The sequence below is a fragment of the Molossus molossus genome, unplaced genomic scaffold (assembly GCF_014108415.1).
Source record: "Molossus molossus isolate mMolMol1 unplaced genomic scaffold, mMolMol1.p scaffold_m16_p_1, whole genome shotgun sequence".
NCBI classification, from domain to species: domain Eukaryota; kingdom Metazoa; phylum Chordata; class Mammalia; order Chiroptera; family Molossidae; genus Molossus; species Molossus molossus.
Window position 1 is genome coordinate 52,304,908 of NW_023425344.1, and position 24,696 is coordinate 52,329,603.

General features: G+C 38.7%; 1 protein-coding gene across 2 annotated transcripts in view; it reads right to left on the minus strand.

The window, feature by feature from the left end:
• Window positions 1–874: 874 nt before the first annotated feature.
• The window catches only part of ADAMTS3 (ADAM metallopeptidase with thrombospondin type 1 motif 3), a 251,188-nt gene continuing 227,366 nt past the window's right edge, over window positions 875–24,696 (minus strand). Inside the window, exons 16-22 of one of the 2 annotated variants that reach the window (XM_036279182.1) lie at window positions 21,996–22,076; window positions 20,727–20,890; window positions 14,473–14,638; window positions 11,973–12,105; window positions 8,230–8,437; window positions 6,575–6,692; window positions 875–3,554 (exon numbers count right to left, since the gene is read on the minus strand). In XM_036279182.1, coding sequence (XP_036135075.1) covers window positions 2,998–3,554; window positions 6,575–6,692; window positions 8,230–8,437; window positions 11,973–12,105; window positions 14,473–14,638; window positions 20,727–20,890; window positions 21,996–22,076 — 1,427 coding nt within the window. In that variant the 3' untranslated portion in view covers window positions 875–2,997. The remainder of the gene's footprint in view (window positions 3,555–6,574; window positions 6,693–8,229; window positions 8,438–11,972; window positions 12,106–14,472; window positions 14,639–20,726; window positions 20,891–21,995; window positions 22,077–24,696) is intronic. The other variant, XM_036279194.1, reaches the window with a different exon arrangement.

A 24,696-nucleotide genomic window follows, 5' to 3' on the forward strand; every position in this document is an offset into this window, starting at 1 on the left:
CAACCTCATGGTGCATGGGACAACGCTCAATCCACTGAGCCACACCAGCCGGGCTGAAGGGCATTTTTAATGAGTTCATCTTTCCTATCAATTTTTCAAGCTAAATTTTTTTTGCCTTTAGATTCCTGAAACTACATTCTTTACCACCATCAATGAGACCCATGACCATGATTCATACCAGCTGTGGACTCCACAGGGATGCTGTGGTCTGGTCACACAATGAAAATGAGGCGGCGGCTGGGGCAATGATACTCTTACTTGTGAGTTACTATGTGCTAACAGCTTTACTTATGTCATTTCTCACAGGCATCACACAATGGTGTTTCCCAGTTCTGTCTCCCATTTCACAGATGAGGAAACTGAAACCTAGCCAGGTTTCAAGAGCATGCAGGTATGAAGTTGCAGGTGGTGCCTCCTTGTTACATAAGGAAAGGCCCTCCAATGTGATGTCTCGTGCCTCCCCACACTCCTGAGTCATGGGTGACGTGTTCCCACCAATCCCAAGGCTGCCAAGGTTCAAAGCTGGTGGGGAGCACTTCTTTAAAAACCACTCTGGGATTACTCATTTTAAAAGACTACCCCCTTTTCTTTATATATATTAGCATTATCACCATTTTTTTCTCTGCCTCCTCATAGTCTGTGGAATGAACTTAAGCCATATCCTATAACATCTTTTGTTCTTTAATTTTAATTTTTAAAATATATTATGATACCCCCTAATGTGAGGCTAGGAGACCCTGCCGCTTTATCTGAACCTCTTTAGAGAAAGTCCAATAGCAAGTGGCTTTGATGCTACTTCACTTTGTAGAAAGAAAGAGCACTTTTGCATTATTCAATGATGAATCTAATGATAAAATCTAGATGGAGCCAAATCTATATTTTATTAACATTTTTATTGCTACGTGCTCCCAATACAACAAACAGCATCAGTAGTGTACACTTTGATAAAAGAATTTTTAGCTTAGTAGAAAAGGAAGCTTGAAGATCAGAAGTATAACGAATGTGTACATCTTTATGGGAGGTGTATGTGTGTGACCATCTTTCTCTATATTCTGTGGACCAGATGTTAACACACGCAAGCAAACTAGAGAGAATTCATTCTGGGGAAGTTTTTTGGGGGTGGGATGACTTCTACTTGAGGCAGGGATTGTTTTAAGATCTGGAATTCACCTAATTCATTTGACTTTTAAAAGTCTTGCACAAAGTAGCAGCGATTCCTTAGAGGTATAGTCAATAGGTGAAGCTGTTAGGTTGCCATGGTTAAAATGCAACAGTCCCTGCACACTTAGTGCTTCGAAGGGTTAACATGTCTTCATTTCAGTATGCATAGTACTTCTTTAAACAGTCCCGGAACTGACCTCAAAAACATGGTGACATACATCTTTCTTTTTCCTTTGAAGTATAATTCATGAAGCACATATCACTTTCATATACTTAAAAAAAAATTGTTTCTAACTCACTATTTCATAAAAATCTAGCTGAGTTCATACTATTTTGTGTTTCCTTGAAAGGAAACAAATCAACTTTGTTTCAACTACTTTAAAAATGCATCACATCAAACATGTTTAGTTTCAGCTTTTTGATTTGGCTGTTGTAGTTTGCTTAAATTCCTCCTGTAGGCACAGAACAAAGCATGCATCTCTAATTATGTCTCTCTAGTTTACCAAAATATGTCATTGATATTAGCGTAAATATTTAGTACATAAAAATACTATCAAGAAAAAAATCAACTTTTAATAAATATCTTCAGTTCTGAATTCTATATACAAGTACTTTACATCTACTCCCTGGAGAGAGCATTTCTGGCTTCACTGTGAGTAAGGTGACCACTGACATAAATTACTAGCACATTATTGCAGTCCGATGCATTGTGGTTGTGAACATTTGGGTACATGAACCATGCAGAAAATAAATTATGCAACCATTGACAAATGCTTTTTTGAACCTGCTTTCAAAGCCCTACTATGCTTGAATATCAATTCTAGTTCAATAATGCTTTTCTCAGCTACCAACATACAAATTATCTCAATACATATTCCTTTGTTATTATTACAGTACATTGAGTATGCTTTTTCTTAGATATGTCAGCAATGGGAAAATCAACAACAATAACACAGGACACTTGAGTGGGGCCTGTCGAGGTCCTGGTAAGAGGGTTTGTTTTTTTCTTGCACAGGCTCATTTACTGGTCTCTGTTCCCTGTGACCACAGTCCTATTCCTTTTTATTAAAGGAAGGAAAGTAATAGGTAAGCTGACATCTGTATATCTGCAGCTTATCTATTTTTTCCTTTTTCTGTAACGTAGGTATCACATTGTTGATGAAACAAAACCCTTTGTATTGTCAGTAGCTGCAACTCTAGCTTCTTCTATGTAACATTCTGCTTTGAAAATCAACCCACAGAATGTCAAATAAGGCAATACTCAATGACAAGCACCTAGAACATCCAGAAATGTAATATAGTAAACAATCATTTGAGAACACATCTCTTAAAATAATACTGATTTCTGCAATATACAGTATTTACACAACAGCTGCAAATTTGCTCATACAATATTTCTAATATAGATAAATAGGAATACAAGTCTACGAATTCTTTGCTCCATTTCCAAAGTGTTTTGTTAAAGTATTAATCGTTGGCACCTCTTTCTTATTTTTACCATACTTTTTTAAAACAAAAAAAAAATAACCAGCCGATAGGCACAATTGGTTCCAGTCCCTTTTCTGCTTTAGAGAGTGACCAATAAATTTAGCAACTTACTTTCCTTCTGTTAATACTCTTTGGTGCTTTCTTCCAATGGATTCTGGTAAATGAGTCAATGCAGAACCAAAAAAAAAAGGAGGAAAACAACTAGAAAGTGAACCAGCACTTTTGTTCTTCCATTTATAGGCAAATGAGTTGACAATCTATGGAGATGTCTACTTTACACAAGCTGTGTGCACCCCGGGCAGCGTGGCCAGGCTTCCCTCGGATTCCTAGCCTTTTAGGTTCACCTTCTCATCTTTCCAAGCTAGGTGATCCCATCGGATGTCTCTTGTCAATAATCTTTTCATCTTTCTTTGAGGTTCTTGCCTGAGAAGAAGCACCTGTTGAACCACGGACTGCAAGGAAGGGGGGGGCAGCCATTTGTGGAGAGGCGGCGAGGTGGCCACTCCTGGCGGCGGAGACGGGTCTCTCAGTCTTACTTCCAGCTTGCTGCGCCCTCCTCGGGGGTGAGTTAGCACCGGCAGGTCTACTGTTTGGCCTGAAAGCAGCATATGCATTTGGACCCCCCACTGAAGAGATCCTACTCAAAGATTTCTTCCTTTCAGCAGGAGTCTCTGAATAGTAAGGAACCAAAGACGTGGGCATCACTGGAGACCCGGGGAGGTGGCTGGGGTTCAAGACCACGTCGTCCTGAGTTTCCGCAGCCTCGGGGAGGAAGGGCGGCGGCAGGGTGCTGCTGCGCTTACTGCAGGACTCACAGCACAACTTGTTGTAACCCGGGATGGAGCAGTAGCGCGCCAGCACCTCCATCTGGCAGAAGATGGATTTATCCCCCAGACAGGGCTCATCTGCGAAAATTAAAAAAAAACAAATACTGAAACGTAAAATATAAGGAGGAAAGAAATTAAAATGGCTTATGACTATAAAAAGATTTAAGTAAAATCAGACATTGTTGGGAGTTGTCCATATGAACCTTTGCAGGTGTGTGTGTGTGGGGGGGGCAGGATGGGGAGGAGGGTATCTAGGGGAGAAAAAGGAGAAACATCTGTAACAAAAAATAAATTAATAAAAATTGAGGGAAAAAGGAAATTTAAAAAAATCAGCATAAGATGAATTTGTGGGGAAAAGCAGTTCTTTCTGTGCAATGCACTTGAATGGATCTCTATCAGGGGTCTTCAGAGTGAAGGTATTTTTGTTTTACTAGGACCATATATCTGATTTTCTAATGAGAAAATAGGATTAATTTTACCATGAATATTTTTAGGTTATAAAGAGGTATCTGGTTCATTTTATTTTATGGTATTTCTGTCTTTTTAATAGAGTAGCCTCCATGTTAAATTTAACATCAAAATATATACTAAAGACCTGTTAGAATAAATTAAATATTAAAAATGTATTACCAAAGAAAAAAGTCAAGATAACATTTTGATTAGATGTATTATTGGGTAATACAAGATAGCTAGGTAAGGATAAATTATCAAAGAAATTGAAGAATCTTTTTTCTAAAGTTTGAAAAAAAATAAGAGGGTCAGTTAGCAAGGACAATAGGAGGGCTAAAAATATCACCTTTGCTTATTATGTATTAGAAATGATAAAATTACCTATTAGACATAAAAAACTACACCCCAAATTGTAGAATGAGTTATATTCGCCTGATGTTTACCGATTCATTTATATAGTATGATATGTTTGAATATTTATTAGCTAAGGTGATCTAAGTATGTTGTGAATGCCTGAGAATCACCTTAATGGGTTTTACCTCAATTATCAATTCCTCATCAGATCTAAATGACTTTTTCTATGCCTATGTCATACAATAAGAAAATTAATTTCTTCTGCCCATGTGTTTAAGGCTCTAGGCCCTGGGATAATGGACCGTATCTGACCCTGTACTCTCTCTTCCCTCTGACTCCTCACCTCCATGACCCTCATTCTAGCTCCAAGTCTTTTAAACCTTCTAAATAATATGGCCCAGATCAAAGTGCTCCATTCTCTTTGCGTTAAAGAAGGTGACCATATAAGGGTCTCCTAGGTCTAAGTATGGCCAGAATATGCTTCTGTATAGAAGAGGGAGAGCTAGTCTGGGGAAAAAAAAACAAGAGCAAAGGAATACATTCATTTTATGGTTAATTTGTCTTGGGATAGACGGGAAGGGCTTAATGGCAACAATAAATAATACAATCAAAATGGGGCCTAGAAAAGGATTCATATAACAAGATCATTACAATTAAAAAAGCTTTTTAGCCTTCTCACTCCATGCCCAGATCATTTCAAAAAGCTCAGAAAAGCCTTTTTACACAGGGTCTCAAAAGGCTGTTTACTTCTAATTGCAGCATGTGACTGATGGGAAGCATTACTTACTTGACTGATACATGGCAGAGATACGGGGTGTTTTAGAATTCTGTTTCAGGGCAAGAGAGCAGCTAGAAGGATGTGGAATCACTAACATAGTTATGTCCTCACATCAGCACCTGTTTCACAGTAAAAACATTTTCTTTTGGCTAAAGGAAGGGAATGAAGCACATTCTTGCTGATAATCAGGTGGATTTGCAGAAATATAGAGCTCTATTAAGATCAATACAGCTTACTCATAGTGTTCATTCAGTCTCCTGGAGGAAACACCCACATAAGAATAAAATATTAGGGTAACTAAACTTTACAGCTTCTGAGTCAAGTTTGTTTGTTTGGATTTGACACATGTTTTACACTTTCAAATATTCTTTGCAGAGACAAATGATTAAATATTTAAGTCCTTTGTCTCCCCCTCATGGTCATTCTTGTTCATGCCACTACATATTTCAAATGAAAACTTATAACGAAATAATTTATAAGGTTTAAAAGACTTGAAGCCTGACATTTCCTCAAAAAATAGGATATTTGATAAACAGTGCTCCACAAATTACCTTGGGGGAAAAATCATTTAGCACATGTCAATATTCAATTAATGGCTTACTTATAATGTTGTGTAGGCCTTTAGAAAGGCAACTTCTTTAGTCCCAAATCTCACTAGGATGTCAGAGCAGCCTCCATAGTTGTCATTGGGCACAGACTTAGTAGAATTGCATGTAAGAGGATGCTTGTAGTGGGGGAGAAGGTAAGGAGAGGACAGAGGGAAAGAATGTGTGAGACTGGGAAGAGAGAGACACAGGTGGCATAGAAAAGGTGGGGGGAGAAAGAGATAAAGGAGAGGCAGGAGGAGGGGGTTTCGGAGGTGGAAGGCCAGGGGGAGGGGGAGAGGCAGAAGGGGAAGCAGCGGACAGACGTCAACAGAGCCAGCACAGGAAAGGAGACAGAGTGACAGAAACTGAAAAGTCATCCAATATATATTTTATATGTCTTATAGCAGCAAATTGATGTCTATTTTTTAAATAAAATCAACTCTGCTTTTGCAATACAGCGAGAGAGCAGGCTAGGCAGATTTCCACATGTGTGTGGTGTCTTAAACTCACCCTGGCGGCACGCGTGGAGATGGATGGACAGATACTGGAAATGGCTTTTTGATTAGCATCTATCATTAACATGTCTGGACTGAATAATCTGAGTAAAACATTTCAAAACCTTCCGCAACATTATGCATGTACAATGATGGGAGGTTATAAAGAAACCCAGGGAAAGGCAATAAGTAGCTCTCTAGAATCACAAATCGACAGGCGCTCCATATACGGGACACAGCCCTGACCCCGCAGAGCGGAGACAGGACAATGCACTGGTGGGACGTGGTCTCCAGCACCATTGTTAAGAATTGTGTTAGGCTAATTTTTAAAGACTGTTTATCTTTGTTTATTTTTCAAAAAGCAAATGGAAATTCTGCTCTTTGATGCCTAAAAACGGTGGTCAGAGCAGTGAAACCAGCCCGGGTCACACCTACCGTCACAGGGAGGCAGCTGACAAGCTCTGACGGACTCAGGCTTTGCCCCGTCGCAGTGGTCTCCGGCCCTGCACAGCACCTGCCTCCCCTCCGTCCCTTCACCGCAGGTCACGGAGCACTACAGAGAAAAGGCTGTGATTAGAGACGGTTGTTGCACTGGGCCGGCTTTCCTCCTCTCCCCACGCTCACAGCACAGCTCCGGAGTTCTTTCCCTGTGGGGTGCTGTTACACCGAGGCTGGAATCAGATAATCCCAGATTTATACTCTGGCTCCATCATTTAGCAGCCTAGGCATGTGGCTTTTTCTCTGAAAGCTGGGATAATCATATTTGCCTCATAGGATTGTTGCAGAACTAAATGAAGGCAGAGGAGACAAGGCACGTAAAAATGATGCCTGACATGTAATAAGCATTCACCATGAAAGAAGCCATAGTATTATAATGGTAACATCTGCATAGTTCCTAAAACAGGAGTGGTGCCTGTTTTCAGGAGCTGATCCCATACTGACCTTCCTTACAGATGGCAGGATCTACTGACATGCTACCTTGGTTCATTCAACCCCTTTGGAACCACTACAGTATTACACTATTTGCATAAATTCCTTTCTTTAAGGAAGGGGCTAACTGCTCTAAAACTATGCTCAGAAACCTCTATGCTACTGTTCTAGATAGGAGCTGCAGAGGAGGGCCCTCGTTCCAGGACTCCCAGGGGAAAAGAACATGAGTCATCTTTATGGTCTGTTGGGGTGACCTTCACTTGCCCGTCCATTCTCTACCTGCTCGTGATGCTCCTCTCCTATGACCCCATGTCTCCTCATTATGATTTTTACAAGTACCAACGACATGGGATTAACTCAGGCACCCCAACATGGGGTCACCCAGTCACCACACAAACATCGTTTGCCCAGGCCCTGGCGTGGCATCCGGGAAGCTAAGTACAGTTCCTGAGAAGTGGCAAAGCACAGGAGTTACAGCGCTCTGTGTGAGCGGCACGCCTTCAGGTGCGGAGCAAGGGCTTTGGGAAGGGCACCCAGAAGCTGGTGTTTGGGGCAGTGGAGATGAGCCTTGGTAGAGGAGAGGGAGATGGTTAAACAGGAGGAGAGGGAAGGGCCAAGCTACCAAAAGGTAGGAGGCTCTCACCAGCTCAGTCTTTTTGAAATAGACAGATTTCACTCACACTGGGTCAAAGAGTTGGAATAAAGAAAGACGAAGAATCACTATAGGACTTCTTGTGGTGATCATTTTGCAATATACACAAATATTGACTCATTACATTGTACACCTGAAACTGAGATAATGTTATGTCAATTAAAAGAAGAAGAGTTGGCGTGGTGTCAAACGGGACAGGGCCCGGCACTGGGTGTTGGGTTTGGAATATACCCCGCAGGAGCAGTGAAGTCAACAATGATATTAAGCAGACGATCCATCACCTTTAGACTCTTCTATGTCATAAAATACCCAGACACGGTTTGCCTCTACCAACTTGTCTTAAATGCAAACACTTTTAAAATATTAATTTTGCCTAACACCTGCAGGTGCTCCATGATTGCAGAATATGGGAGTTTCTCACTTCACACAAAGCCTGCTGCCCTTAAAACCCAATGGAAATAGGCACCATATGCTTACACACAGGTGCGTGCAGAATTCACACACCCACCTCACTCCAGGGCCCGGTTTTCCACTGCGCGGGGCAGGGCACTCTGTTGCAAGGCCGGCGGTTCTCCGGCCGGTCACCCACGCAGTACTTGCTGTGCACAGAGCGGTTGGTGCCGTCGTGGAGGGGCTGCAGGCAGCGCACGGTGCGCAGCTGGTAGCCGGAGCTCCCGCAGGTTTTGGTGCAATGCTCCCACTCTTCCGCCATCCAGCTGCGGGTGTGGGGAAGAGAGAACACTGTCGCTGGGGTGTAGAATGCGCACCTTTCTGCACTGCCTAGGGTTGTCTGCTGAGCGACATGCAAACCAGTGGGGCACCCGGTAGTACAAGAAGCACTTTCAGAAAGTCGGATGCATCCAACAATTAAAAAGCCTTCGAACTTTCTAAAATTAATCGGTGCAAAACTCCTATTTTTACTGGCTTAGTATTTTCCTGCCTCTCGTTGACTCTGAAACCTTCTCCTTTCCTCAAGGATGACCAACGGAAGGTTTCTGAAACTCGTCTTAAGGACACCCAGTTAGGTTCAGACATGATGGCAGTTTACAAAATCATACCAGCTCACTCTCTGCCATATTGCCAAAGGTGTTAAAGATCAGTAAGGAAATTAAAAACCAAAGAATCCATCTGGTGCTTGCTAACACATCTATTTGGCTGCTGCTTTCTCATGACATCATGAATTTGCTCATGTTTTAATTTACGGAGGTGACTTTCATTTCCACAGTTGTTGCCATGAAGACTACCTGACATATCTATCCTGTTTGAAAAATGCACTTCTTCATGTGGGTCTTTACTGGGTCTGACAAAAAGGTAAAAGTAGTGTGCATCCCCGGCTTGAATGCACCTGAAAGAAATACTTCCCAAAATATATTTTCAAAAAGATTTCACATGGGAACTTTCCAAATTCTAGTGTCAATGCCTCCAGCACTCTCCAAATCAGCTGTGTGTACAATGTTATAGGCAGTTCTCTAGGACATGTGTTACCAGGTCCCAAAGGGCTGTCACCATCAAATCCATTTGTTTAGTCAATCTGTCAGAATGTAACTGAAGCATACTATTTAGCCTTTCTCTAAAGTTACTCTTCCTCTGCTATTTTTTCCCCACATATATAGGGCACCAAAATACAACCATGATAAAACTTTAGCAGTCCTTGTTATTAACTGTTTAAGGCTACGCTAGTTGTCAAACACACAGTGCAATGTATTCTGGCAACTATAATTGTATTCAGTTTTGAAGGCCTTGGAAATAACTCCCATTTGAAGACAGAAATTACATAAGAAACACACTTTGTGGTCATAGACAATTACACTTACCTTATTTCACCTTGAAATTCTTAGAATGACAACAAAGGAGAAAAATAGCATAAACCCACAAAGGCCAAAAGAAAAACAATTTGAAAAGAAGCCACTACAAGATAATTTGGGAACTTGGAAAGAGGCTGGCCATATGGCTACGAATTCAGTAGACATGAGAAGGATGAAGTGTAATGAGCAGGAGGAGCTGATAAGCAAACTGACGACGCAGAAGTGCAGACGTTTGGAGCACTCACAGCCTCGGGTGAACGTGTAGGCTGGGAAAGCACGGCGATGGCGGAGAAAACGGGCAATGACGGAAACTCGACCTGGAGCAGTCAGGCCCCCTAATCCTTGACCCCGCAGGGTGATTGCCCCTCCTCTAGCCCAGCAGAACACTTGAGCTTTGTCCTCTGTAGAAGGTGAATCCAATTTTTAACTTGTGAACAACAGATATAATCAAGAGACAACAGAGAAAGAAATCACAGTGAAAACAGTGGGTTCTGACAGATTAAGCATATATAATGGTGAGATGACCCTAGCTGCCTATACATGTACAACTTCCAGAACACCTATTAAATAGGCTTATCGCCCCTAGGCAGAAGCTTGATTCTATTCTATGGAATTGAATAATCATTTTATTAGAAAAGCTCTAAATATACAAATGATTTAGCGTCTTTCGTGAAACAGGCCAGCTCATCCTACAGTGAAACCCACAAGCAAACAAGTCTTAACCAAAAATCAAGCTTCAAATCAGCCTGTTTACTACTGCATTCTTAGATATGTGTGAACAGTCAACAATGATCGGACACAGAAATCCTCTAGCACAAAAGATGAAGGCGGGGAAAGGAAACAGAAGAAAACAACTCAGAAGACAGAATGCATGAAAGTGAAAATGTTGAATATTTTAAAAGAGATAAAAGAATATATTACATCTGTGAAATATGAATCAAATGCCTTGAAGAAAGAAAATTTGGGTAACAAAACAGTTTTTAGATATTAAAGCTCTCTTGATTATTAACATAACAGCAAAAATGAAAAAAAATTAGCAAGTGGAACAATAAACAACAGGAGAGAAAAGAAAATTAGATCTGTCTAAGAAGCCTAACTACAAATATCCCAGAAAGAAAAAACATTGAAAAGAAAAAAACCCCCACACACAAGACAATTTTCAAAGATCACAGAGATGAAAAATATTGGTTTCATGTTTTAAAAAGTGTACAAGTACACAGCACGATGGATGAGAAAAGATAAGTACCAAGGCTGCTGTGAAATTTCATCACTGAAATTTTCAGGATGCTGGGAACAAAAAGAAGATCCCATAAATTTAGGATAATAACAGGTCACATAGAAAGAACTGGGAATCAGAATGACAAGTGACTTTTCAACAGCAACACTAGAGTCTGGAAAGTGATGGAACAATGCTTTCAAAATTCAGAGGGAAATATATTATAGTTTGGAATTAAGTATGTGTTCTAATGATCAATAGTGAGAGTAGAAGAAAGACTTCTTATATACCCTTATGCTTTAACTTCTTATATTCTTATGGGTGTACAAGAATTTAATTCTTACATAAATTTTTTTAAATTTTTATGTACTGTTTCCATGAAGCTATGGGAAGATACGATCCACCAGAACAAATGAATACACCTAGAGAAAGACGACAGGAATGCAGGAAACAGGGGCACCAAAGCCAGCAAGAGGCAGTAGGACTGGCTAGGAAGATGGTAAAAACAGACCCCAGGATGAAAGCTCTGTTGGGTCCAGGGCAGAGCTGGAGCACAGAGAACTCTCTGAGAGATGCCTCTAAAAAGATGCAAGTGACAGGATACTTGAGTGTTTAGTATTTAGAGAGGATTGATACTCATGGAAGAGAGTTTGGGGACAAACTAGTGAAAAGTAGTAAAAAATATATATATAAATCAAGACATTCATTAACTCTAAAGGAAACAAAGTTTTACAAGAAATGAAATAAGAGCATGCTAAGTGACTCAACTGGTAAGAAAGATGCATATTGAATATAAACTCTGGATATTAATATTAGTAAAAGATAGGCTATACCAACATTGGAAGTACTGGGGAAGGGAGAAGTGTAGGCTGTGGGTATGCCTTTGGAGGACTGTAAAAGAGGGCTAAATCCTTCCCTTTCCACCCTGGAAATTCCATATACATAATGCTAGTCTCCCCCCCCCGCCCCCAAGTCAAGCAGTAAAAGCAAAAACATCTTTCTTACTTAGAGAGATGGAAACAGTACCAAATACCAAAAGATGTTTTTGAGGAGCAGGAATGTGGTAGAGGGCAGGGAACCACAGCTTTATATAATTCCTGTGAATTGATTTGACTATATAAACCAGGTACATGTATTAGCTTTGACTGAAATTCAAAGTAAAAAGGACTAAAGACATTTAAATCCTTATTATTTTGCCCTTGGGGTGTGATAGTTAAAATGAATGCTTACAGTGGATGTGTACACTCTTGAATATTGCACATTCTTCTAATAGGTTTTGGCTTTTTGTTGACTTCACAGAAGCTGCGATGCACCATTTTATTATCGCTTTTCCTACGGCATCCGTATTTAGTATATTGGAAACCTAGGAAAGGAAATAAATTTCTTTGGATTTAATCCCTTAATCATTCTGCTATATATTTGGTCATTCATTCATCAAATATTTACTGAGTGCATACAATAAGCCTGGCACTATTCTAGGCACTGACAGTGCCGAAGTAAATTAAATAAACAGAACTTATCTTTTCAGAGCCTACATTTCATAAATATTACAAATTATTTAACCATAACTGCACACCTGCTAATAAACTGGACCCTGAAATGTACAGAATCTATCATCAGGGACAAATTTGAAAACCAGTGTGACAATACTGTGACCTAGGCTTTTATAGAGCGATGCACACAATTTGCTGTAGGGGGCACCAAAGGCACACAGAGAGGAAAGGAACTGAGCTGGAGAGGGGAGGGAACGCTTACAAGATCAGCACTTCCTTGAGCAGAATCTTGAGGTTCAAATAGTACTTCGCAAAGGGAATAAAGTAGAATAATACTCCAAGCAAAGGAAATAACATATAGAAAACTGCATGTCTTTTTGAATGGCTGAAGTTTCACATGGGAAGCAGGTAGGAGATAGGAAAGGATCCAATGTAAAATCTTTTCATGCCAGACAAATGTTTGGACTTTATTCTGAAGGTTGCAGGGAGTTATTAAAAGTCTCCTCAACCAACAGCTTTCACGTTTGTAAATAATAATTTATTTTGAAAATTTTAAACCTAAAGAAAGTTGTAAAGAAAGCACAACAAACATTTGTATGTATACCTTGCATCTAGATTAGCCTTGTGTTATGATGTCACCATATTTGAGATATATACATATAATATATTAATTATAATTATATTATAATATAAAATTACTATATAATATATATGTAAAATTTTGTTGAACCACTTGAGAGTAAGAACCTTTTCTTACAGAACCACACTATAAATCTTAAGATCGGGATGTTTAATGCCAATATAATACTATTATATAATATATTGACCCTGTTCAAAAATTTTCTATTCTTCCTATAATATTCTATGTAACAATGTTTTTCCAGTCAAGATAGTTGTCATGGAATTAATCAGGAACAGGTTTTGAGACTCTTTTTAACTTTAAATATTTGAGATGTGCAGGCCAGTCATTTTATAAAATTTGGATTTATTTAATAGTCTCCTAATGGTTAGATTCAGGTTATTCACTTTTGGCAAGGATACTACTTAAGTTATGTCATGGAAACACATTAGGAGACTAAAAGATATGAATCAAGGAAATAATATAATTCTAATTCATTCATTCATTCATTCATGGAAGAGTACCCTGGAAATAAAGGAAGAAAAGAAAGTCAAAAGTTAGTTGACAAGAAACTTTTGCAATAATCTTCCTTTCCAAAATGGTGAAGGAAGCCCAGTGAGGAAAGGACAGATGCGGTACATATTAAAAAGGTGTATATGACAAATCCTGTGACCAAGTCAGTGCTGAGGGTGCAGCAGGAAGGAGGATCCAAGTTAAAAAACATCTTGTAACGAGTCAAGTGTCATTTTACATAATTAAATAAAACACTTTATATCTATTCCGCCCCCCAAAAAAGCCCTTTAGAAATACATTTTTAAATTTGAAATGATAAAATAAATTGTTTAATAATCTTTTGTTGTCAGTTATTCAGTGTCATCACTGTGAGAGGCCCTCGCCTTCTCCTGCCTGTGGGGAGAATTCTGTGCTGGCCGGTGATTCTGGAGCGCTGCTGTGCAGGATGAGAGGGGTGAATGACGGGAGAAATTGAGAAACCTTGAGCACAGCTTGACGGATTGACTTCAGGGAGGGCAGAGAGGCAGCATAATGTATTAAGAGCACATACTAAGAGGCCAGACCTGGGTTTGATCATTTGGCAAGTTACTTACCTTCCCTGTGCTTCAGTTTCTCCATTAATACGACAGAAATAATAATAGTAGCAACTTCACAAAGGTATGTGAGTCTTCATGCATCAATATATGAAGCACTTAAAACTGTATCTGGTACATAGTACAACTAATGGCTCTTTTATTATTAACACTGATAGAAGAGAAACGCATAGGAATGGAAAGTAAAAGTGGAGAAAAAAGGTGAGCACCAGGGAACACAGGGTTTGGGAGGGTTGGGGAAGAGTCCACTGATTAAGAGAACCACTACCTGATATGAGACAGAAAACCTCGGGGGAAAGGGCCACAGGATTTTAAGAAGGTCTGCTGTTCTTATGAATGGATTCTTATCCTTTGTAGATGCTGAGATGTCAGTAAAAGTGAGTTCTCTTTATGTTTTCATTATGTGTGGTATTCTCAGATCATGGACTCAATCAGACTATCCTTAAGGCATAAGCAAGATGAATGGCTTAATTGAATTACTCTGTAATGCAATACATGTGTTCAGCTGTTACCTCCACCACAGGGTTTGGAACACTGAGACCAGCTCTTCAAAGCCCACTCGAAAGTGTCTAATTCTTCCTGGATGACGTTGTTGTTGTTGATTGTAGGTGCGGAGTCTTCATGGATGATGTACTTATATGTCAGGCTAGAGCGGGTATCATTCTCCTGAGGTATAATCTAACGCACACATGAAACAGATACATGTCAATCACCTGAGTTTCTAATTATGAATGAAAAGTCTAAAATATTTCAGAATATTGCTCTTATTGAAACTGAAAGACTTTTAAGTTGTTTCTTAAAATACATTTTTGTTTCAATCAGCTAAAGTACAAATGTACCCTGTTTAAAAAAAACAACTCAAAATATAAAACTTTGACTATAAAAAATACAAAAAAAAAAAAAAAAATGCGCCCTGGCCGGTTTGGCTCAGTGGTTGGAGCGTCGGCCTGTGGACCAGAGAGTCCTGGGTTCGGTTCCCGCTAGGGCACCTACCGAAAAAAAAAGAAAAAAAAAAACCCCAAAAATTAATATACTGAGGAATAAGAGTTTGTATTATAAAAATAACTTTACAATAAGATTCACTGTAAATTTTATTAAATTATATAGCTCCTTAGTGCATTTAAAAAGTATTCTTTAAATGTTTTATGATGATGATAAAGATAATAAAGTTCCCTTCAGAAAATACAGATTATAGAAAAATATAAGAAAATCATCCATAATTCTAATAAACCAGAGAAAACCAAAGTTACTTTTCTTATTTTGTGATATACCCTCACAATATTTTCACATGGTGTGTGTGCATGTGTGCATACACACATACTTATTTCACTAAATTATTCCCTACATCTCCCAAAACAGTAAATGTCAGCATAGTGTTTCATCCTCGAGGTCCTAGGCATTAGTTAATCATTTACTTATAATACATATTTGTATTAATCAGAATCTGTCCCCATCTTCATGGTGATTTATGATTGTCCTTAGAGGGCTAAAGGGTACACACACTTTTTATAGTTTTTATGACAGACTGGTGAATGGTCCTTCAGAATAGTTAGAATAATCATTACTTCTATAATGAGACAGCATGTGAAAGTGCCCCAATTCAGCACTACCTATAATATAATTTTCATCCTTATTAACTAAATGGGCAAAAGTTTGTTGTTTTGGTTGCTATTTGCTGGATAAATAGTCAAGTTCAATTTTCCTGTGTATTAGCCACTTGAATTTTGTCTGCTGTACACTGCACGTTCATGGTGTGTCCTATTCTTTTTTTTTTTTTTTTTTTACTATTTTTATTATTTATTTATTTATTTATTTTTATTATTAATTTATTTTTGTTACAGATGTTTCTCCTCTTCTCCCCACTGATTCCCCCCTCCCCCTCCCTCCCTGCCTTGTCCCCAGCTTTGTTGTCCATGTCCATTGTTCATGCATACATGCATATAAGTTCTGTGATTTATCTCTCCCCCACCACCCCCTCTTCTGGGGATTGTCAGTCTGTACCCCACTTCCATGTCTCTGGGACTACCCCATTCCTCAGACTGTTATGTTCATTATATTCCACAAATAAGTGAGATCATATGATACTTGTCTTTCTCTGTTTGGCTTGTTTCACTTACGATGATACTTTCCAGGTCCCTCCATGTAGTCTCAAAGGATAAGAGATCTTTCTTTCTTACAGCTGCGTAGTACTCCATTGTGTATATGTACCACTGCTTTTTTATCCATTCATCTACTGATGGACACTTGGGCTGTTTCCAGATCTTAGCTATGTAAATAGTGCTGCTATGAGCATGGGGGTACGTATATTCTTTCTGATTGGTGTTTCAGGCTTCTTAGGGTATATTCCTAGCAGTGGGATCACTGGGTCAAATGGAAGTTCAATTTTTAATTTTTTGAGGTAACACCATATTGTTTTCCATAGTGGCGGCACCAGTCTGCATTCCCACCAGCAGTGTACTAGAGTCCCCTTTTCTCCACACCCTCACCAACACTTGTTGTTTGATGATTTGTTGATGGCGGCCATTCTGACAGGTGTGAGTGATACCTCATTGTTGTTTTAATTTGCATCTGTCTGATGATTAGTGATGTTGAGCATTTCTTCATATGTCTCTTAGCCATTTGTATGTCCTGTTTGGAGTGGTGTCTATTTAGTTCCTCTGCCCGTTTTTTAATTGGGTTCTTTGTCTTCCTTTTGTGGAGTTGTATGAGCACTCTATATATATTGGAAATTAACCCCTTATCTGATATATCATTGGCAATTATGCTCTCTCATACAGTGGGTAGCCTTTCTGTTTTGATGATTGTATCTTTCGCTGTGCAGAAGCTTTTCAGTTTGATGTAGTCCCACGTGTTCATTTTCTCCTTTGTTTCTATTGCCTTAGGTGATGTATCAGTGAAAATTCTGCTGTGTATGTCTGAAATTTTGTTGCCTACAGTTTCTTCTAGGATTTTTATGGATTCATGAGTCACATTTAAGTCTTTTATCCATTTTGAGTTTATTTTTGTGTAGGGTGTAAGTTGATGATCTAGTTTCATTTTCTGCATGTAGCTGTCCAATTTTCCCAGCACCATTTATTAAAGAGGCTGTCCTTGCTCCACTGTATGCTCTTGCCACCTTTGTCAAATATTAATTGAGCATATTGCCTTGGGTGTGTTTCCTATTCTTGTAAAACTGGTATGCATTTTTTTCCCTAAATAATCTATGCAATGAGGATATTAATTTTTATAAGCATTGCAAATATATTTAATTTTAAATTTGCTTTTTAGTTTTGTTTGGAGCAAAGAATTCTTTTTTTTTTTTTAACGTATTTATTGACTTCCATGTAGTTTTTGTAGGATTATATCAACTATACAAGGGGAGAAATGTGCAATTCATTGGTATTTTTTTTAGTTTTTTCTCTTTTTTAGCTCAATCCCTACCCCCACACCCTGATAGCTGTCAGCCTGCTATCTCTATGTCAGAGTCTGTCTCTGTCTTGCTTGTTAGTTCATTTTGGTCATTAGATTCCACATATAAGTGAAATCATACTCTACTTGTCTTTCCCTGACTGGCTTATTTCACACAGCATGATGCTCTCCAGGTCCACCTATGCTGTCACAAAGGGTAAGATTCCCTTCTTTTTTATGGTCAAGTAGTATTCCATTGTGTAAATATGCCACAGCTTTTTTATCCACTCAGAATTCATGGTATTTTAAACTAAACTTTTACAAACAGCTTTTGTTTAAGAAATAGAGGGACACTAAACCACTAAAATGAAGGCTGTGGTTATTTGGATTCTGTTCTCTTTCTTCCCCTTAGTCTTTGTCTTTAAAACAGCATTAAAAATCAAGCTTCAGCCCTTACACTATAGCCATATGTCTAATGCCTTCAGCCCCAGACAGCCTAGACCCCATGCTTCGGGGCTCCCCCTGGGGTTCTAGTCCTTTAATCATGATGATGGAGACTGCTTGTCCACAGCCTCTATACTAGCTACAACTCTCCTCTCTCCAGCCCACATTGTTCCCTAGGTTCATAAACTTAAATGTAAAACTACAGCACTTTTTACAGAAAGAGAGAGAAAGTATTTTGACCTTGGATTAGGCAATCACAGACTAGAAGAAAATACTTGGCAAATCACATATTTCGCAGAGGACTTGCATCAAGTATATATAAAGAACTCTTAAGACTGAACAAAAAGAAGAAAATAACTACTTTAGCAACAGGCAAAAGATCTGAACAGACACTTTACCAAAGGGAAATCACTTTCAAAGGAAAACAAACCCTTGGAATTGAATGGGAAAATCTGGTTTTAGATTAGTACAATATTTTTATAGAGTCTAATAAATATTTGTACACAGTATGCAATACTATTTTTCCAATCAAGTAAATGTCTTCTGCTTTCATATCCATGAGGGAGTAACAGAGGTGTCTTTCTGACATTAAAAGCAATAAAACTGGAGAGAATTATATGAGGAAACTTTTGGGGGGTGGGGAGCAGTGAACAGTAGCATAGCAAAGACGATGATCCCTGTGAGAAGAGGAAATGCCCAGGCCTGGCTTCCTGACAGAGCCAGGTCTGGACCCTGGCACAGGGAGCCGAGCTCCCGCCAAGACAGCATTCTCACTGAGCTGAGGGGATAGAGGGCAGAGTCTGGGACTCACAGGGCAGGACACTCAAGAAGAGGGGGCTGCCTGGAGGGGTGGCCCAGAGGCTGCAAGAGTCTCAGACTGAGGGCCAGTCTGTGCATGCCTGGGGCTAAGACACCACAGCGTCTTGCAATGAGCCCCTGGGAGCAGGACAGAGATGCTTGAGATCTGGGCTGAGAGACCTGGAAATTCCCATCCAGCCAGGGTCAGGAAGCCTCATTAACACCCTAGACGTCCAGTTAATGCACCAAAAAGGCCAAGTCATAAGAATAAGGACAACATGAAATAGTTCAGCCCTAGTGAAGAATAAACCAGGCCCCTAGGATCAGAAGGAACTGACAATAACTGCCAGCCAGGATGAAACCCGGCAGCCTGTAAGGAAGGCAATATAAGTCAAAGGCCCTACAATCTGTCGTCTATAATGTCCAGTGTACAATAAAAACGATTGTAAGCAGCAGGAAAATGACTCATTTAAAAAGAATCAGTCCATAGAAGCAAACAACATGAGGATGCAGGACTTGAAGGAAAAGTCAGATAAAATGAGTGGAAATATACAGTAAGCTTGGCAGAGAAATGGAAATGATTTTGAAAAAACGGCAAAGAAAAGTATACCCACCGCCTGACATGAAAATGTACTGGATGTTCGATAACAGATTGTAGACCACATAAGACAGCCACTGAGCTTGATCACAGCTCAGCAGAAATTCTCCAATCTGAAGAACAGAGTAAAAAAGATTGGAGAAGGATGAACAAAGCCCAAGAAACCTCTGGAACAATTTCAACTGGTTTAACAAACCAGTTTCTCTAGGAGTAGAGAAATGAGTGGGGGGAAAACAAACAAACTTGAACACATAATGGAAAATTCACCCAAATCTGGTAAAAAAACAACAACTTCAATTTAGAGATCCAAGATTCTTGGTGAACCCCAAGACCTATACACACAAAGAACACCACAAACTAAACATAAACAAACTGCTAAATAAATAAAGCAAAACGATAAAGGAAAAACATCTTAAAAAGCAGCCTGAGGAAGTGTATACTTGACACACTCAGCAGCAATGTAAATGAGGCTGAGTTCTCATCACAAGTGATGGATTCTAGGAGACAGAGGTTACATGATGAATCAAAGACAGCTCCTGTATATTGGCGCTGAGCTTGTTTATTTCTTCCCTACAGGCTGTGCCCCTTTAGCTTAGAATCCTGCTAGCACCAAACTTAAAATTTTATAAACAATTGTTTTAAAGGTAGCCCAAACAAGCATGTTTTTAGCCACTTAGAGGCCGCTTACTTTGCAGACCCCTATGAAACTGCATCCAACATCTGCTAACCATGAGCGAGGCTGTGGCTATCAGGACCCCAAGCTGCCGCTGCTGCTGCCCTTCTTACTCCCAGACCCAGAGACTCCCTGCTGAGCTGCTGAGTGACGCCACCAGACACAAAGCCCCTCTCCAGTCTCTTCTCTCATAGGAGATCCCTTTCCCTTCTCTCCTGGACGGTGGCCCTACATGCAAACCTGCTAAGGTGTCAGCAATAACGCTTGTGCGTGCTACTGCCACCTCACGGTCATCCTTGATCAGCCCTGAAATTCCTCTAACTCCCTGCAGCCACGTAAACACATCTTCAAAGTGCTGAAAGAGAAAAACAAACGAGCAACCAAAAAGTTTCTATCTGGTCATTGTAACCTTTAAGAACTAGGGTGAAATAAAGATGTCTTTAGATAATAGAAGGTTGAGAGAATTCTTTGTTAGCACACATACCCACACCACAAGAAATGCTAAGGGAAATTCTTTATATTGAAAGTAAATGATACCAGGTGGAAAGTCAGATTTACAAGAAAACAAAATGAAGAGCAGTGGAAATGGTAAATAAGTAGGTAAAATATTTTCTTTTCTTTTCTTTAACAGATAACTAATTACTAGAGTTAAAATTGTAATACTGTGTTATTGGATTTATACTGTCTATATAATAAATATATGGCAAAGTTGCACAGAGAGGAGCAGATAAAAGGCATTATAAAAAAAACAAAGCAAAACAACAAGAAACTAAACAGTTAATGTTCAAGGTAAAAGTGTTTTCAGGTAAATTAATATCAAAATTATAACAAAACCAACTACACAGTGAGCCTATCATGCCACATACCAAAACAATGACAGGGTCGTGCAGAGGTCCATCAGTATGAAGAGTTTCAATGTCATCTTCAATGTTATAATCCCATTCCACACCAAGGTCTATGAAGGTCCGTGACTTGGCTTCCTCCCCTTTGCCATTTAAAATATAGTGGCCTGTAGCCTGGTTCTTAATAGCTAAAGGAAGGACAATGAGTAACCAGCAGACATTTTATTTTATCACATTACAGCTTTGATAGCCCCTATTAAGTCGATCTATCCCCTTCTATAAGTCAAAGACTGTGTTTATTAGCATCAAACAAATCAAAATGAGTGTTAGTTCTGATATGAGTCCCATTTCATTCAGTAGGTATTTAAAATCCTCAAGAAGGACTCCTCACTAGTCAAAACATAACAAGAAGGTTACACAGAAGATAAAAATTGGGAAATGTTCCCATTTGAAAACATTGCCAGAGAGGTTCAGAGTTTCAAAGTCACTTCATCTTACACATTTCCTCAGATGGGACTATTTTGAGAATAATGGATACTTCCATAATAATCAATACAAATCATGTATGTCAGTTCAGCTCATAATAGCTTATTTATTTACTGTGTATCTGTTTCAAGTTAGTCAAAATAATCCTTTGGAAATTATAAACAGCCATGCAAATGGATCTGCATGTACCAGCCAGACACTGGACACATGACAGATATGAGGAAAACTGCCATTAGACTAGTAAAATTCATGTGGTTGCTTTTCAGTCAAAGAACTTAAAATGCAACAAAAGTAAGGAGAGGCAGACAGTACAGCATCCACCAAAATATCAGAACTAATTTGTCAAAGTAAATATGGCAAATTTTTCTGATATTATTCCTTAATTTAGTGCATTTTAGCATATTTATTTTTTCTCTTTACTCCCTAATGCAGATTAAAAATGCACATGTACACATTTGCCTAATGATTTTTTTTCTTCATGTAATAGTAGACCAATCGAGGCTTCAACAAAAAGGAAACTCTATTTTTAAATATTTCTTGTTTTAAAGGAAGAGTAGTTGGGAAAAATGACCAACAAAATCACATAATGCATTTATTTATATATACATTGAATCCTGTATATCTATGTATACATATATACATCTATATATACACACACATCTACAGACATATCTATATCTACCTATATATATAGGTATATAGGTATATAGGTGTGTGTATGTATGTGTGTGTGTGTATATATGATTTCTTTGACATTTCCATGTTTAAGTGCATGGTAAAGCAAAGCCAGTGGACAGAAACACTTACCAAGAATATGAGGAGAAGCCTCGTCTTCTTGGATTAACACATGTCTAGCACCAGGGGGTATATCAAACATCTTAAGGTACCCTTTGCATGTGTAGTAAATATTGTAGGAAGCAAAGGAGAAAACAAAAGCAACAACCATGGTTAGCTGAGCATTACGTTCTCACTGTCCTGCTCTCAGAAGAGGGCATACATAAACTGAAAGAAGCAGTTTCAGAAATTAACTTCAAAGCACTGGTAGCTTGTGTGACATCTGGCATGAGATTAGAGGAAACCTTTGTTTTTTGCTTTTTTTTTTTTGTAATTAAAGAGGAAGAAAAGAGTTGATCTTGTTTTCAACCTATTAGCCATTTATTTTGTGTTGACCTGTGAACTGGGTCAACAACAATTCAGGCAAATTCTATACTTTCCTGTGTCCTATGTGATTTTAGTTTGTAGACCACTCTTTTGAAGTGGGGCCAATTTTTAGAGTACTTGGTTGAACTTCTGAACATTTTTATCAGCCTCTATGTTATTTGAAAAGCCTAAGTGGCGAGTACAGATCATTAAACTTCTAATGAATAAAATATCTTCCTATTTGAAAGCCTGCCTTATTCTAAAGAAATTACAAAAGAAAAATTAGTGAGCATTTGTCTTGTGATCAGCAACTAATTTTAAGCTTTAAACAAGTTTTATAATGCGAGTGTTTTAAAAATATTTGTTGTAAATTTGACCAAACTATTTGGTTGGCACATTTATCAACTGACAAAGGTGCCAACCAAATATCAACTGCAAATTATCAACTGATACCTTATAGTACGAAACATCCATACCCTACAGGCTGAGTACTGACAGAAATTCAGTTATAAATACACAACTGCTGATGGAATCAGAAAGAAACATGTTTGTCACTTGCATATGGACAATTAATATCTATCTGTGGGCAGATTTACTCAACTTTTTCACAATATTCATTAGAGGCTTAACTAATGGGTAGTAATTTGGGGGTCAGGGTGTTTGGCACCTGAGCCAGGGGGAAGTCCTGCACATGAAAAGTACCATGTTTGCCTGAGTGTGCAATGGCTACGAGTAGAGTAACATGCTTCAGATGTCAAGAAGAGCAAAACAGCTTGATGCCATTTATGGATGCCCGTCTTCCTGCAGTTTGCTACAACTTACCCAGTACATTTTTAGCTTCCCTTGTTTCAGCAAGAGAAACATTACGAGCTCCTTTGGGCAAAGTGAAGGCGCCTCTCATCTTCCCTTAAATAGAATGTCTTTAATTAGTGGAGGTTTCATGTTTATCAAAGTCTTGCTGTTTCATTGACTATATAAGCTATATATATATATTATTAGGTAAGTTAAAATATGTTATGTAATTTTATATGTTGACGTCAAAATGCATTTATAATAGTTAGCTAATGCCAATGAACTGTTAATAGTCAATGAAAGTAAGACTAGACATGAATGAGAAATGATATAGGTGATTTGAAGTTGAATACTTGCAGATTTCATTTTCCAGCAACTTGAATTCTTTATGGCACCTCTTGCTTAAATGTTTCCCTGTGGGAAAAGGTTCATTAGTCTATTGAATGACTATAATGGCCTCAGTGCAAAGAAATGGATGTTAGATCATCTTTGAACAGTTTGAACAGTGTGACTGATGAAAGCTTTCTTCTGTTCTTCTGACCTGAATTCGTAGGTGTAGTATAATTTTTGAGGAGTCTGAAAAAAAGTATCACTACTTCATATTACACACAATACATAGACTAAATAAGTATGGCAGATACTTTTTTCATTACATTAATTCACTCTGGAAAGAAAAGAAAATGAATTATTTTACATCTAAAATAATAATATATAACTGCAGTAAAGCATAGTAAATCACTTCATAAGTTGGAGAAAATTACATTTTACTCCGCCAGATCACTATTCATGTATAATATATATAAAAACATTCTAATTCTGTTTGTTTATTAAAATAATATAATCAGCTGGAAGGCAATAATTGCTTTTTAACAATGTTTAAAATACAAAACATAGTAAATTATCACACAGGAATAACAGACATCAGTAACTACAGTAAGGAATGCCTGAGAAAAGCACATTAGAATAGTCACCCAGCTCTGCTACCCTAAATATATCAAAGAGCAGCCCTGCCAGTTCGTGGGTTCGATTCCGGTCAAGGGCACATGCCTCAGTTGCAGTTTGTCCCTGGCCCTGGTTGGGGTCGTGCGGGAGGCAGTCAGTCGATGTGTTCCCCTCACACTGATGTTTCTCTCTCTCTCCCTCCCTCCCACTCTTTCTGAAGATAAACAGAAAAATGTCCTTGGATGAGGACTGAAAAAATATATATATCTCAAAGAGCAAAGCAGGGATATGTGGAATTGGCTTGAGCTGGGTATCTGAGGTATAATGAGAATAAGAACCCAGAGAATTATCCATTTGGATGAAGAACAACTTTTTTATACTTTCTTCTCTTCTGAAAAGGAAAATGACTGCCACAACAATGTGCTCAAAGGAAACCAGATCAGTGTTGTTTTGCTTTCTATTGTTCTATGAGAGACAACTGCATACTGACAGTGCTTTGGATGACGGAAGAGAAGCTTCTCAAGGGAAGCACCATGTCAAATTTATTTATTTTTTAAATAATTATTTTTATTGATTTTGGAGAGAAAAGAAGGGAGATGAAGAGACAGAGAGACATCAATAAGAGAGAACATCA